Source organism: Oncorhynchus mykiss, chromosome 7, assembly GCF_013265735.2.
Source record: "Oncorhynchus mykiss isolate Arlee chromosome 7, USDA_OmykA_1.1, whole genome shotgun sequence".
Classification (NCBI taxonomy): Eukaryota; Metazoa; Chordata; class Actinopteri; order Salmoniformes; family Salmonidae; genus Oncorhynchus; species Oncorhynchus mykiss.
In genome coordinates this window covers 32,115,902-32,132,143 of record NC_048571.1, presented here as the reverse complement: position 1 = coordinate 32,132,143, position 16,242 = coordinate 32,115,902, and the positions used below count along the sequence as shown (strand labels likewise).

The 16,242-nt window shown below is 43.1% G+C and overlaps 1 protein-coding gene across 7 annotated transcripts in view; it reads left to right on the top strand.

The window, feature by feature from the left end:
- Nucleotides 1-16,242, top strand: part of LOC110527654 (chromodomain-helicase-DNA-binding protein 6) — a 98,655-nt gene that overhangs the window by 42,393 nt on the left and 40,020 nt on the right. For all 7 annotated transcript variants that reach the window (XM_036983148.1, XM_036983150.1, XM_036983147.1 and 4 more), the window contains 6 exons: nt 121-207; nt 383-517; nt 818-939; nt 5,224-5,467; nt 15,006-15,182; nt 15,413-15,556. In XM_036983148.1, coding sequence (XP_036839043.1) covers nt 121-207; nt 383-517; nt 818-939; nt 5,224-5,467; nt 15,006-15,182; nt 15,413-15,556 — 909 coding nt within the window. The remainder of the gene's footprint in view (nt 1-120; nt 208-382; nt 518-817; nt 940-5,223; nt 5,468-15,005; nt 15,183-15,412; nt 15,557-16,242) is intronic.

Sequence of the window (16,242 nt, the reverse complement as noted above, 5' to 3'; positions counted from 1 at the left end):
TAAAAAACTGTCCCATCGTAGCCATTCAATACATTTTCATATGACATAAAGAAATAAATGCATAGCTATGTAAGGAATCACATGAAAAGGATGATATTGATTGTCTACTCCTCCATGTAGCCGAATGAAGACCTCTTTAACCCTGACTACATAGAAGTGGATAGAGTTTTGGAGGTGGCCATCACTACAGACACAGAGACAGGAGAGGTGAGCCAGGGAAAGCCAGTTGCTCACCACAAGTGAGGGGTGTTTGTGTGTTCGGACACACGTGCTTCAGTCAGTGTATCTGACTGACTCACTGGCTAATTCTGTGTCTGTGTGTCTGACTCATTGACTGTCACTGTCTCGCTGTGTTCGCATGCATGCATGTGTGTGTTTACAGGAGGTGACACACTACCTGGTGAAGTGGTGCTCCCTGTCCTATGAGGAGGCTACATGGGAGCTTCAGGAAGATGTGGACCCGGTGAAGATTCGGGAGTTTGAGGAGATCAAGAGAATCCCTGAATTCAAATTTGTGGTGAGTGGGAAAGAGTAACTCCTTCCCCTGTAATTTACAACATTTGTTCCTTTGTTTAAAAATGTAAATTAACAATCAGCAATGTGTCTGAATTGGATGTTCTGTTTTTGAAGAGTAGCTTTTGATGTGTCTGTGTGTGACTGAGAGTTGGTCAGGTATTCTGTGCATTTGTGGGCGTGCGCAGTACGTGTACCTGTCCAGTCGACCTCAATGTGTGTGTGATGCTGTTATTTGAGATTGCCAATCCGTGTGTGTGTGTGTGTGTGTGTGTGTGTATGCGCACGTGTCCACTCTGAGTAGGAAAGACCTCAGCCAGACAAGTGGCAGAAGCTGGACAAATCCAAAGACTATCGAAACGGGAACCAGCTGAGAGAGTACCAGCTGGAGGGAATGAACTGGTTGCTCTTCAACTGGTACAACAGGTAAGAAAACTGCAACTCCTCCTCCCCCAAATATATACATAGTCCCCCTCATGAATAGTAGACTTACTGCTCAGGTAGCAATCCACCACTAAAAACGTCTCGTAGATAAACAATCTGAAACATGCATGAGCGCACCAGCTGTTCTGGAAGACTGTGATCACGCTCTCCGCAGCCGATGTGATTAAGACCTTTTAAACAGGTCAACAGACGGATTCCCAGGATGTGTACTGCGAGCATGCGCTGACCAACTGGCAAGTGACATTTTCAACCTCTCCCTGTCCGAGTCTGTAATACCAACATGTTTTACGCAGACCACCATAGTGCCTGTGCCCAAGAACACTAAGGTAACCTGCTTAAATGACCACCGACCCGTAGCACTCACATTTAGCCATGAAGTGCTTTGAAAGGTTGGTCATGGCTCACAACACCATTTTTCCAGAAACCTTAGACCCACTCCAATTTGCATAGCGTCCCCAACAGATCCACAGATGCAATCGCTATTGCACTCCACACTGCCCTTTCTCACCTGGACAAAAGGAACACGTGGGAATGCTATTAATTGACTACAGCCCAGCGTTCAACACCATAGTGCCCTCAAAGCTCATCAATAAGCTAAGGACCCTGGGACTAAACACCTCTGCAACTGACTAACTTCCTGACGGGCCACTCCCAGGTGGTAAAGGTAGGTAACAACACATCCGCCACGCTGATCCTCAACACAGTGGCCCGTCAGTGGCCCCCCACAGTCCCCTCCTGTACTCCCTGTTCACTCATGCCAGGACAACAACCTCTCCCTCAACGTGATCAAGACAAAGGAGATGATTGTGGACTACAGGAAAAAGCGGACCAAGCCTGCCCCCATTGTCATCGACGGGGCTCCAGTGGAGCAGGTTGAGAGCTTCAAGTTCCTTGGTGTCCACATCACCAACAAACTAACATGGTCCAAGCACACCAAGACAGTTGTGAAGAGGGCACAACCAAACCTATTCCCCCTCAGGATTTGCCATGGGTCCTCAGATCCTCAAAAGGTTATACAGCTGCACCATCGAGAGCACTGGAATGGCAACTGCTCGGCCTCCGACCACATGGCACCACAGAGGGTAGTGCGAACGGCCCAGTACATGACTGGGGCCAAGCTTCCTTCCATCCAGGACCTCTATACCAGGCGGTGTCAGAGGAAGGCCCTAAAAATTTGTCAAAGACTCCAGCCACCCTAGTCATAGACTGTTCTCTCTACTACCGCACGGCAAGCTGTACCGGTGCACCAAGTCTAGGTCCAAGAGGCTTCTAAACAGCTTCTACCCCCAAGCCAAAAGACTCCTGAACATCTAGTCAAATGGCTACCCAGACTATTTGCATTGCCCCCCCTCCCCCTCTTTACACCACTGCTACTCTGTTGCAATCTATGCATAGTCACTTTAATAACTCTACCTACATGTACATACTACCTCAACTAACCGGTACCGCCGTACAGCGACTCTATCAGTACCCCTCAGTATATAGTCTCGCTATTGTTATTTTACTGCTGCTCTTTAATTACATGTTACTTTTATCTCTTATTCTTATCCATAAATATTTTTTAACTGCATTGTTGTTTAGGGGCTCGTAAGTAAGCATTTCACTGTAAGGTCTTCACCTGTTGTATTTGTCACGTGTGACTAATAAAATTTAATTTGATGTGTGAGGAAATACGTATTTCTAAGGTTTTGATCAGTCACCATGGTCAAATAGTTTGCCATGGTGTACTGTCAATTTGGGGCCAGATAGCACTGCAATTTGCTTTGTGCTTGTTTCCCAATAGGTAATGTAGTTTTGTTTTGACTTTGTTGTAATTTGGTTTATTCTGATTGATTGGCTGTTCTGGTCCTGAGGCTTCAGTGTGCTCGTTGAACAGGTTTGTGAACTCAACACCAGGACCAGCTGGATAAGTCGACTCTTGTCTTTACTCAATCTTGCATTGCAGGGCTTGGTAATGATATGAGAGTGGATCACTGTGTTTTTTTTTCATTTTTTTTTTTATTACTAGTGGTTATTGGCCTAAATTTCCTCTGGACATGTTGGAGAATCTTATAGAACTCTGCATGCAGGGTTAAAGTGGGGTGTTTGTCCCATCGTGTGAAATCTTGTTTTGCAAGTGTACCCCACAACTCGCTGCCATAACGTGCAATTGGTTCATTGACACATTCAATTTGTTTTGTCCAAATTTTAATTGGTATTTCAATTTTAATTAATTTTTAATGGTGTAGAATACCCTGCGTTCATTCACCTCATTTAGGTGTCCAGTTGAGTTTATTTTTAAACCAAAGTAATTGTAGTCTGTGCAATTCTTTATATATTTGTACCTGGAGATCTGGATCTTCTCTGGAAAATCAATATTTTACTGACAAGGCCCAGGTCTGGCAGTACTGCTCTAGCAGGTCCAGGCTCTGCTATAGGCCATGTGCTGTGGCTGATAGCAGGCACAGGTTATCTGCAAAGACCAGGCATTTAACCTCTGAATTGTGGAGACAAACACAGTGGCTGAGGATATATAGAATAGAGAATAGAGATATTGAAGAGCGTCGTGCTCAACCCTGTCGAAGGCCCCGCACCTGGTTAAAGAATTCTGTCATTTTCTTTCCAATTTTGATACTGCACATATTGCCAGTATACTTTGATTTAATTATGTCATATGTTTTACCCCCTCAACCACTTTCAATAAATTCGTAGAACAGTCCTCTATGCCAAATAGAATCAAATGCTTTTTGGAAGTCGATAAAGAAAGCGTATATTTTTGTGGACTTGTTTATCTATCAGGGTATGTAGGGTGTATATATGATCGATCGTGCAATGTTTTTGGTACAAATCCAATATGGCTTTTACTCAGTACATTGAGCTTATTAACCTTTTCACGTGTGAATTCCAAATAGCTCTAACGGTCACCCCAGTCTATTGTTGTTTTATGCGCATGATATCAGAATGCACTGTTCCAAAATGTGATTTTTACGCAACAGGATAGTAAAACACGCGCTGCTCTCAAATCAAGACACATGCTACCTGATAATTATCTCTAGACTATATTTCAACTTGTGTGTCCTTCCTCATTAATTCACATAGAATGTAGCCCATTTCACTGTTTGCGGACAATTTGTTTGAGGCTTTACTGAACCGGACAAACTTCCCTCTTCAATGAGAGACCAAGCACCTCCCTATTGTTACCCCAGATCAAGTATGCAGAAATTTGCACAGTCTAGCACAAACTTTTTTCCCCCTGGCACATTTTCTGGTTGGTGCTCACATTGCCTTGATTGCTTTTTTTTCCTCACAAATAATAACATTGGACATGTGAGTTCCAATAAAAGTAAGTGCCTTATTTTCTCTATATCGTGTTGTCGTTTCTGTTGTAAGCATACCGTATGTATTGAGCATAATGTATTTACTGTTTTATTTACACATTTTCAAGTACTGGTGACAGATTATGCATTCCGATTCTTGCATAGTTTGTAATGGACACATGATCTGTGTAAAATACTTTTTTGAATGTTGAAGTTTAGAACTCTTACATTATAATACTACCAAACTCTTACATTATAATACTACCGAACAGGTTACTGTTCACACAAATGCCTCTGTAATTGTTTCTCACTCACTCAAATCAAAGACCCAAAACATATGTTAACACATGGTGAATAGCACATGCTGCAAAAGCACGTGGTGAAATTCCTCTGTCATAAAACGCCATGCCCCCTTCATACATTTTTGGACAGTTAGCATCCTAGATAGACTACTAACACATTGAAACCAGGCATGATCAAAAGGGGGAGATCAGGTGTTAAAATTAACTCTTGTGACAGACTATTAACATTTAATCTGTCAAGTTTGAGATGGGGACGATATCTTCTGGTGCGGTGGTGGATTAACTTTGCACTACTAACCTGTGAAATATTTGCATCCAAAACATCAGATGCCTCCATGACATGTTGTCATTCTGTGCAGCCTGGATTGTAAACAGGTGGGCTTCTTGGGAAGGTGCTGGGGACTGGCTTTGGCAGAGGCTTCATGACAGTTGGTACTTATCTGTTACTTCCGTTCAGTACAGATTTGAAAACCTCAGCCCCCCCCCCCCCAAAATCAAACCCGAGTTGGCAGGCAGGCACTCATGAGATTTGGTTCTAGGTTTGGAGATTAGCTCTACTCTCCCTCAGCAGGCCACTGATTGTCACCCCTCACCCCTTTTAGTTTTATTTGATGAAAATATTTTTGTGTGTTTGACATCACCATGTTTTCCCGACTCTTCCTATACAGGAAGAACTGCATCCTGGCTGACGAGATGGGCCTTGGGAAGACCATCCAGTCCATCACCTTCCTCTTTGAGATGTTCTCCATGGGCCTGCGGGGACCCTTCCTCATTATCGCCCCCCTTTCCACCATCACCAACTGGGAGAGGGAGTTCCGCACCTGGACTGAGATCAACGTCATTGTCTACCACGGCAGCCAGATCAGCCGCCAGATGATCCACCAGTATGAGATGTACCACAAGGACCAGCAGGTGAGCTAACATAGTCTGTGTGTGTGAGACAGTAGGCAGCTGTGAGATGTACCAGCTGGTGAGCTAACATGGTCTGTGTGTGTGAGACAGTAGGCAGCTGTGAGATCTACCACAAGGACCAGCAGGTGAGCTAACATGGTCTGTGTGTGTGAGACAGTAGGCAGCTGTGAGATGTACCACAAGGACCAGCAGGTGAGCTAACATGGTATGTGTGTGTGAGACAGTAGGCAGCTGTGAGATGTACCCAGCAGGTGAGCTAACCTGCTGGGTACAGTGTGTGTGAGACAGTAGGCAGCTGCGAGATGTATCACAAGGACCAGCAGGTGAGCTAACATGGTCTGTGTGTGTGAGACAGTAGGCAGCTGTTAGATGTACCCAGCAGGTGAGCTAACATGGTCTGTGTGTGTGAGACAGTAGGCAGCTGTGAGATGTACCCAGCAGGTGAGCTAACATGGTCTGTGTGTGTGAGACAGTAGGCAGCTGCGAGATGTACCCAGCAGGTGAGCTAACATGGTCTGTGTGTGTGAGACAGTAGGCAGCTCGAGATGTACCCAGCAGGTGAGCTAACATGGTCTGTGTGTGTGAGACAGTAGGCAGCTGCGAGATGGGCCCAGCAGGTGAGCTAACATGGTCTGTGTGTGTGAGACAGTAGGCAGCTGCGAGATGTACCCAGCAGGTGAGCTAACATGGTCTGTGTGTGTGAGACAGTAGGCAGCTGCGAGATGTACCTAGCAGGTGAGACAATGGTGTGTGCATGTGTGAGGGTATGTGTGGATGTGAGACTATGCTGGGCAGATGCAGTGTACATGCATACTAAAATGCAAAGGTTCCTGAGGTGAGCCATTGAATGTGTATGTATGAAATTGCACCACTGTGTACGTGTGTTTGAATCTACACAAGATATGCAGATGTAATGTGTTTTTTCCCTATGGGTCGAACAGAAGCTGTGTGTATGTATGAATCTTCAGAAGACAAAAGGGTGAGCCTTTGCTTGTCTGCTGGATCTACAGTGCCTTTGGAAAGTATTCATACCCCTTGACTTTTTGCAAATTTTGTTATGTTACATAACCTTATTCTAGAATGGACGATTTTTTTAAATATATATTTTTTCCTCATCAGTTCTACACACAATACCCCACAATGACAAAGCAAAAACATTTTATAAAAATAAAACATCCAAATGTATTACAAATAAACATAAATATCACATTTACATAAGTATTTAGACCCTTTACTCAGTACTTTGGCTGCGATTACAGCCTCAAGTCTTCGGTATGAAGCTACAAGCTTGGCACACCTGTATTTGGGGAGTTTATCCCATTCTTCTCTGCAGATCCTCTCAAGCTCTGTCAGGTTGGATGGGGAGTCTCTGCACAGCTATTTTCACGTCTCTCTGTAGATGTTCGATTGGGCCACTCAAGGACATTCAGAGATTTGTCCAGAAGCTATGGTCGTAGTCCTGTTGGAAGGTGAACCTTCGCCCCAGTCTGAGGTCCTTGGCGCTCTGGAGCAGGTTTTTGTCAAGGATCTCTGTATTTTGCTCCATTGATCTTTCCCTCGATCCTGACTAGTTTCCCAGTCCCCGCCGCCGAAAAACTTCCTCACAGCATGATGCTGCCACTACCATGCTTTACCGTAGGGATGATGCCAGGTTTAATCCAGACATGACGCTTGGCATCAGGCCAAAGAGTCTTGTTTCTCATGGTCTGAGAGTCCTTTAGGTGCCTTTCGGCAAACTCCAAACGGGCCGTCATGTACCTTTTTACTGAGGAGTGGCTTCAGTCTGGCCACTCTAAAGGCCTGATAGCTGGAGTGCTGCAGAGATGGTTGTTGTTCTGGAAGGATCTCCCATCTCCACAGAGGAACTCTGGAGCTCTGTCAGTGACCATAGGGTTCTTCGTCATGTCCCTGACCAATGCCCTCCCTCTGATTGCTCAGTTTGGCTAGAACTGTGTTCTTGGGGACCTAGAATGCTGCATACATTTTTTTTGTAGTACCCTTTCCCAGATCTATGCCTCGACACAATCCTGTCTCGGTGTTCTACAGACGATTCCTTCGACGTCATGGCTTGGTTTTTGCTGTGACATGCACTGTCAAGCTGTGGGACCTTAGGTGTGTGCCTTTTTCAAAATCTTGTTCAATCAATTGAATTTACCACAAGTGGACTCCAATCAAGTTGTAGAAATATCTCAAGGATGATCAATGTAAACAGGAGGCACCTGAGCTCAGTTTTGAGTCTCATAGCAAAGGATCTGAATATTTATGCAATAAAACCTGTTTTCGCTTTGTCGTTATGGGGTATTTTGTGTAGATTGAGGGGGGAAAAATTGATTATATCCATTTTAGAATGTAATTTTTATTTGACCTATATTTAACTAGGCAAGTCAGTTAAGAACAAATTCTTATTTTTAATGACAGCCTAGGAACAGTGGGTTAACTTCCTTGTTCAGGGGCAGAATGACAGATTTGTACTTTGTCAGCTCGGGGATTCGATCTTGCAACCTTTCGTTACTAGTCCACCGCTCTAACGCTCTAAACAAAATGTGGGAAAAGTCGAGGTGTCTGAATACTTTCCGAATGCGCTGGGGCCCGCGGAAATCGACTAGGGGTTTAAACCCAGACTTGGACCACACACACTCTCTACCGAATATAGCAGTCAGGGGAAGTCAAATATTGATTGCTTTGCAACTCTCGCAGTTAGTAACTGATTCCTTCCATACCACTCATTCGTCTTGTTGTGTAATGTTAATTTCCAATGGCCGAAGAACACGTTTGTTTGACCTATAATTTCCCTTCATATGACAAGGATTGAAAAGGATTTTCTAGTAGATTGTCGACATGAATTGTAGGGTTGCACATTTTGATTATTCAGAGGTGGACACTTTCTGTGGGAATATATGGGAATTAACGGGCATACAGTGGGGCAAAAAAGTATTTAGTCAGCCACCAATTGTGCAAGTTCTCCCACTTAAAAAGATGAGAGAGGCCTGTAATTTTCATCATAGGTACACTTCAACTATGGCAGACAAAATTAGAAAAAAAAATCCAGAATATCACGTTGGAAAATAAGTATTTGGTCACCTACAAACAAGCAGGATTTCTGGCACTCACAGACCTGTAACTTCTTCTTTAGGAGGCTCCTCTGTCCTCCACTGGTTACCTGTATTAATGGCACCTGTTTGAACTTGTTATCAGTATAAAAGACACCTGTCCACAACCTCAAACAGTCACACTCCAAACTCCACTATGGCCAAGACTAAAGAGCTGTCAAAGGACACCAGAAACAAAATTGTAGACCTGCACCAGGCTGGGAAGACAAAATTGTAGACCTGCACCAGGCTGAATCTGCAATAGGTAAGCAGCTTGGTTTGAAGAAATCAACTGTGGGAGCAATTATTAGGAAATGGAAGACATACAAGACCACTGATAATCTCCCTCGATCTGGGGCTCCACGCAAGATCTCACCCCGGTCAAAATGATCACAAGAACGGTGAGCAAAAATCCCAGAACCACACGGGGGGACCTAGTGAGTGACCTGCAGAGAGCTGGGACCAAAGTAACAAAGCCTACCATCAGTAACACACTACGCCGCCAGGGACTCAAATCCTGCAGTGCCAGACGTATCCCCCTGCTTAAGCCAGTACATGTCCAGGCCCGTCTGAAGTTTGCTAGAGAGCCATTTGGATGATCCAGAAGAAGATTGGGAGAATGTCATATGGTCAGATGAAACCAAAATATAACTTTTTGGTAAAAACTCACCTCGTCATGTTTGGAGGACAAAGAGTGCTGAGTTGCATCCAAAGAACACCATACCTACTGTGAAGCATGAGGGTGGAAACATCATGCTTTGGGGCTGTTTTTCTGCAAAGGGACCAGGACGACTGATCCGTGTAAAGGAAAGAATGAATGGGTCCATGTATCGTGAGATTTTGAGTGAAAACCTCCTTCCATCAGCAAGGGCATTGAAGATGAAACGTGGCTGGGTCTTTCAACATGACAATGATCCCAAACACACCGCCCGGCCAACGAAGGAGTGGCTTCGTAAGAAGCATTTCAAGGTCCTGGAGTGGCCTAGCCAGTCTCCAGATCTCAACCCCATAGAAAATCTTTGGAGGGAGTTGAAAGTCCATGTTGCCCAGCAACAGCCCCAAAACATCACTGCTCTAGAGGAGATCTGCATGGAGGAATGGGCCAAAATACCAGCAACTGTGTGTGAAAACCGTGTGAAGACTTACAGAAAACGTTTGACCTCTGTCAGTGCCAACAAAGGGTATATTACAAAGTATTGAGAAACTTTTGTTATTAACCAAATACTTATTTTCCACCATAATTTGCAAATAAATTCATAAAAAATTCTACAATGTGATTTTCTGGATTTTTTCTCTCTTTATCTGTCATAGTTGAAGTGTACCTATGATGAAAATGACAGGCCTCTCATCTTTTTAAGTGGGAGAACTTGCACAATTGGTGGCTGACTAAATACTTTTTTGCCCCACTGTGTATGCAATTAATATTAATACCATTTAAATGTAGATGTTTTTTTGCATTGGATATATTTACCATATCAAATGGAGACATAAACCTTTTACCTTATCATAAGTAGACATAATTGCAAATAATTATATCCTTCCAATATTTAGTTACGAATTGAACTTTAAATGAGTTGACTCTTCACATGGGATGATTTCACTGAACAACAAAAGGGTATATTGAATGATCCCCAATGATCCATCACATCTCCCAAAAACATTTTCAACATACATTTTTAAAACGATAGTCTAGAAACTAAGGCTTAGGTTGTCTTTCTCTCAGGCTTCCATGTCTTCTTCCTGGACCTCCTCAATGTCCACCTCTTGAACATCAGCCTCTGAGGCCTCATCTTCACTGTCACTTTCCGACCTCGTTGAGGATGGCTCATTGTCAGGCTCAAATTTGCCCAGATGGCCACCAATTTTTCAACCCTTGTATTGGTCAGCCTGTTGCGTGCTTTGGTGTGTGTGTGTGTGTGTGTGTGTTCCCAAACAAGGATCAGTTGCACTCTGAGGTGGCTGATGTTGGTGGGATTTGGAGGATGATGGAGGCAACCGGGGAAAGAGCCTCAGATCCACAAAGTCCCTTCCACCAGGTGGCTGATGAGATATGTTGGCACGACTGCCATATTGCATCTCCATCCCAAAGCCCTTGCTTGGAAGTGTACTTCGCCAGACTGCCGAGAACCTTGCCCTCATCCAGGCAAAGGTGGCGAGACACGGTATTGATGACACCATAGGCCTTGTTGATCTCTGAACCAGACGGGTTGCTCTTGCCAGTATGGGCTTCAGGCAGAAGTCTTCACGCTTTTTGATACATTTCAGAACTGCTGTTTCCCTGCTTGGAGCAACAGTAAAGTAGGCAGAGCAGTACGGATTTCAAATCAAATTTTATTGGTCACATACACATGATTAGCAGATGTTAATACGAGTGTAGCGAAATGCTTGTGTTTTTAGTTCTCTTACATCTGCAAGCAGAGTCTGAAAATCAGACAGGATGGCATTGTCTCCCTCAATCCAGGCAATGGCTACTGCTATAGGTTTCAGGCTGCTTACCACTCTCTCCCAAAATACATCATCCAGGAGGATCCTCTTGATGGGGCTGTCCATATCGGCAGACACTGATATGGCCATTTCTTGGAGAGACTCCTTTCCCTCCAGGAGACTGTCAAACATGATGACAACACCACCCCAATGGGTGTTGCTGGGCAGATTCAATGTGGTGCTCTTATTCTTCTCACTTTGCTGCTATACCTTCATTACCTTTCGCATATCTAACCATTTCCTTGGCTCTCTTGTAGATTGTATCCATTGTTTTCAGTGCCATGATGTTCTTGAGGAGCAGATTTAATGCATGAGCAGCACAGCCAATGGGTGTGATGTGAGGGTAGGAGTCCTCCACTTTAGACCAAGCAGCCTTCATGTTCGCAGCATTGTCTGTCACCAGTGCAAATACCTTCTGTGGTCCAAGGTCATTGCAGATGAGCTGAAGGCAGTCATCAATGTAGAGACTGGTGTGTCTGTCCCGTGTCTGTGCTCTTGTAGAATACTGGTTGAGGGTTGGAGATGTAGTTAATTTTTCCTTGCCCATGAACATTCGACCACCCATCAGAGATGATTGCAATGGTCTGCTTTCTCTATGATTTACTTGACCTTCACTTGAACTTTGTTGAACTCTGCATCCAGCAAATTAGTAGATAAAGCATGTCTAGTTGGAGGGATGTATGCTGGGCGAAGAACATTCAGAAATCTCTTCCAATACACAATGTCTGTGAGCATCAGAGGTGAAACAGTTGCATACACAGCTCGAGCAAGACATTCATCAGCATTTCTCTGACTACGTATTTCCAATAAGTCAAAACAACTTCTGATTCCAGGAGGGCCATGAGCTGTTGCTATCGATAAGGTGTCTGATTCATCATTTTCACCTCGAATAGAAGTAGAGGAACTTTTGTCAGAGGTTTCTTGTTGTGAGCGCTGAGGGAACCTTATGCACTTGGCCAGATGATTCTGCATCTTTGTTGTATTCTTCACAAATTATTTGGCACAGTATTTGCAAATGTACACAGCTTTTCCTTCTACATTAGCTGCTGCGAAATGCTTCCACACATCAGATAGTGACCGTGGCATTTTCCTGTAGAGATTAGAATGTTTTCATTTTTTTAAAACCCAAATACAGTTCCATGTAGAGATAAATAGTTAAGTAGTTAGATTAAGCAACTCCTTTGTAATATAAATGTTTTAAAATGAAACATGTATGGAAACAGGTGAATTACCACTCCACAGTTAGCAGGCTCAATCAAGCTAAAACCAGCATGGTAGCAAAAACTAACTAGCAGAAATTGTTAACAAATTACTAATTATTTAAACACACTTTGCTGTAGGCTACTATTTACTAGTTAACAAAAATCATGTATGTCATATAAAATATATTTACCCCACCCAGTATTGTAATCAAAACTTACCAGAAAGCATGTAGTCCTTGGCTCAGACAGTGTTGTAGTGTAGGCTCAATAGCATCTCATTAGTTAGCTGTACATGTGATGGAAGAGTGCACTGCACATGTGATGGAACAATGCACTGTGCATGCAGAGGGTTGCAATTCCATTGAATTAGGGCTAGTTTAACCAAAATATGCCACAAGACCTATAATTGCCTTGTGTATCCCACAAAAAAAGGTTCAAGTCAAGTTTTATTGGTCACATACACATGGTTAGCAGATGTTAATGCGTGTGTTGCGAAATGCTTGTGCTTCTCGTTCCAACAGTGCAGTAATATCTAACAAGTAATCTAACAATTCCCAACAACTACCTAATGCACATAAATCTAAAGGGGTGAATGAGAATATGTACATATAAGTATATGGATGAGCGATGGCTGAGCGGCATGAGCAAGGTGCAGTAGATGGTATAAAATACAGGATATACATGTGATATGAGTAATGTAAGATATGTAAACAATATTAAAGTGGCATTGTTTAAAGTCACTAGTGATCCATTTATTAAAGTGTCCAGTGATTGGGTCTCAATACAGTATTTATATGTGATATGAGTAATGTAAGATATGTAGACATTTATTAAAGTGGCATTATTTAGAGCGGCATTGTTTGAAGTGACTAGTGATCCATTTATTAAAGTGTCCAGTGATTTAGGTCTCAATGTAGGCAGCAGCCTCTGAGTTAGGGATTTCTGTTTAGGAATCTGATGGCCTTGAGATAGAAGCTGTTTCTCAATCTTTAGATGTCATGGAGGGCAGGTAGTTTGCCCCCGGTGATGCGTTGTGCAGACCGCACCACCCTCTAGAGGGCCTTGCTGTTGAGGGCGGTGCAGTTGCCGTATCAGGCTGTGATACAGCCTGACAGGATTCTCTTGATTGTGCATCTGTAGAAGTTTGTCAGGGTTTTGGGTGACAAGCCAAATTTCTTCAGCCTCCTGAGGTTGAAGAAGCGCTGTTGCGCCTTCTTCACCACACTGTCTGTGTGGGTGGACCATTTCAGCTTGTCTGTGATGTGCACGCCCAGGAACTTAAAACATTAAACCTTCTCCACTGCTGTCCCTTCGGTGTGGATAAGGGGGTGCTCTACTGTTATTAGCAAACTTTTTTTACTGAATGTAAGAAAAATTACCGGGCTTAACTTTCCATGGAAACCTTCCGACCCTTTGCAACCCTAATGATTTGTAATGATGGCTGCTTGTCTAGCTAGCTAAGATTTTGAAAGTATGATGTTGACATGCTCAGCACAATCAAAGCTACGGTAGAAAAAATATGATTTGATGTCATTTATCTGTGGCCAATGACCTTGAGCCTTCTTGGACGGGCATTTCTACTGTAAATCTGTGGCAGCACCCAAAGGGGCTTGAACTGCTTAGCTCTCCCTATAAATTCTACAGTGATGTAGTGTCCCAATGAGTGACAGAAAGCACTGAGCTAGGCTGAAACACCTGCTTTTTGGAGCTGCCTTACTCCGAGACAATGTTTGTATGTGGCTTCATTATTAAGGAAAAAAAAAATTCCTACATTGTTTGCAAACAGATATATGACACGAATTAATGCCAGAATAACATGGAAAACAGGCTATTTATTTGTATAACAAAAAAAAAATATTTTTAAAAATGTTTTAGCTAAACAGGTGTGCCCTGAATGATTGCTGGTCAAATTGACAATAAAGGCAACTATAGTGGGACTTTGTCCTCGTGTTTCTTGGCCAGTTATATAATATTATTCAATGTTAATTTGAGTTTGCTGCAACTGTCTGCTGCTTGGAAGACATCACAGTTGGAGATTTTCTTCATCATAGACCAGCGAGTGCCCAAGTTACCACGGTAATGGCCCATCCCTTAAAGGGGCAACCAAAATATTCTCACCTAAATGATTGTGCTTGATTTGAGAATGGATCACTCCTAAAAACGTATATAATTTTAGTAATTTATTATCATTTAAACACTCATACTTCAGCGCTTCTCTTTATTTGTGTGCTTCATTTCTACTTGTAATCCTTGTAGAAAAAAATTTCAGAGTAGAGCCCTGGACTATAATAAATAAGCCATATCAATGGCTCATCATATGAAATGAAGCAATTACTTCTTGTTTTAGAAAAACAAAGCATGCTCATCCGTATTTGTTTTTTGGGAGGTGTAATTATGTCGCAAAAATATTTGGGCTGGTAAAGAAATCTGAGTGGCTGGTAGATTTTTTTTTAATCTAGCGTTCCGAGATGGAACAACTTCACAGAGAACGCCTGGCATTATGGAATGCACATCGGAATGACGAATATTATGCATTTGGTTATTTGATCAGGGAGGACCGCAATATGTTGCCACTGAAATTTGATTTTACCATGGTAGGATTACACTTATTTACGGCCAGAACTGTTTTTGCTTCTGCCTTCCTGTAGGGCAAATTCACGGCATTCATCGGTTTTAAAGCAGTGTAAATAATTGATCAAATGTTTTATTTTTTTCCCCCCCAATCTTTCCTTTTCTTCCTCCTTTGTCTTTCTCTGTGTATAGGGAAATGTAGTGTTGGGCGGGTACAAGTTCCACGGAGTGATCACCACCTTTGAGATGATCATGGCCGACTGCCCGGAGCTGAAGAAGATCCACTGGCGCTGCGTGGTCATCGATGAGGCCCACCGCCTCAAGAACCGCAACTGTAAACTCCTGGAGGGCCTCAAGCTCATGAACCTGGTGAGGGGGTAGCTAGCTAACTCTTGACCATCTGCATTGTTCTTTGTAGTCAATTCAGTTCAGCACCAGCCAAGGCTGATAGTAGCATGGATGCCCCCCCTTGGTCAAGAGGAAGTACAGCAGAAAAATAAAAAATTTAATCAGCCAGAGTAGGATCTCTGAGTCGGATGATGCATACCAAGTTGTCTTTGAGTGTCATGAACAAAAACTATAAACCCTAACTTCTGTAGGAACACAAGGTCCTCCTGACAGGCACCCCCCTGCAGAACTCAGTGGAGGAGCTCTTTAGTCTGCTCAACTTCCTGGAGCCCCTACAGTTCCCCTCAGAGAGCCTCTTCTTGGAGGAGTTTGGAGATCTGAAGACTGAGGAACAGGTGATTTTCTCAGGGGTACCCTTTTAGGGTGGAAAAAATGTGGGGAAAAGTGGGTAACTTTCCTTGGGAATTTACAGGAATATATATGAAACTTGCAATGGGAATATACAGGAATCCATGGGAATGTTGATTCTTACTCGTAGATACCCTTCAGCAATTTCCTTATAAACGTTGTATCATACACGTAATGACTACTACTACTACTACTACTAATGCTACTGAACAAAACAGTCTGCACTTTACATCATCAAGCAGTTGTTGAATCCGTGTTATCAAATAGTTTCTTCTGCAGATAATTTAAACATATTGTTATGAGTTGCGCCACTAAGTTATTGTTGTGTCTACGACAATTTTATACATTCATTCTAATAATTTAGCAGACTGCCTTATCCAAAGGGACTTACAGGAGCATTTAAGGTTAAGTGCCTTGCTCAACGGCATATCGACAGATTTTTCACCTAGTTGGCTCTGGAATTCGAATGCCCAACGCTCTTAACTGCTAGGCTACTTGCCTCTTGGTTGTCCAGCCCAGACTAAACAAACAATTGTTTTGTCTGAGTCTAAACTTAACATATTGCTAAGTATCATTACTGCAGACCATCAGATCCTGACCACCTCTGTCCTCTTCCCCCAGGGTCGGGGTCAATTTTAATTTAATTCAGTCAATTTATGTACATCCAGAATTG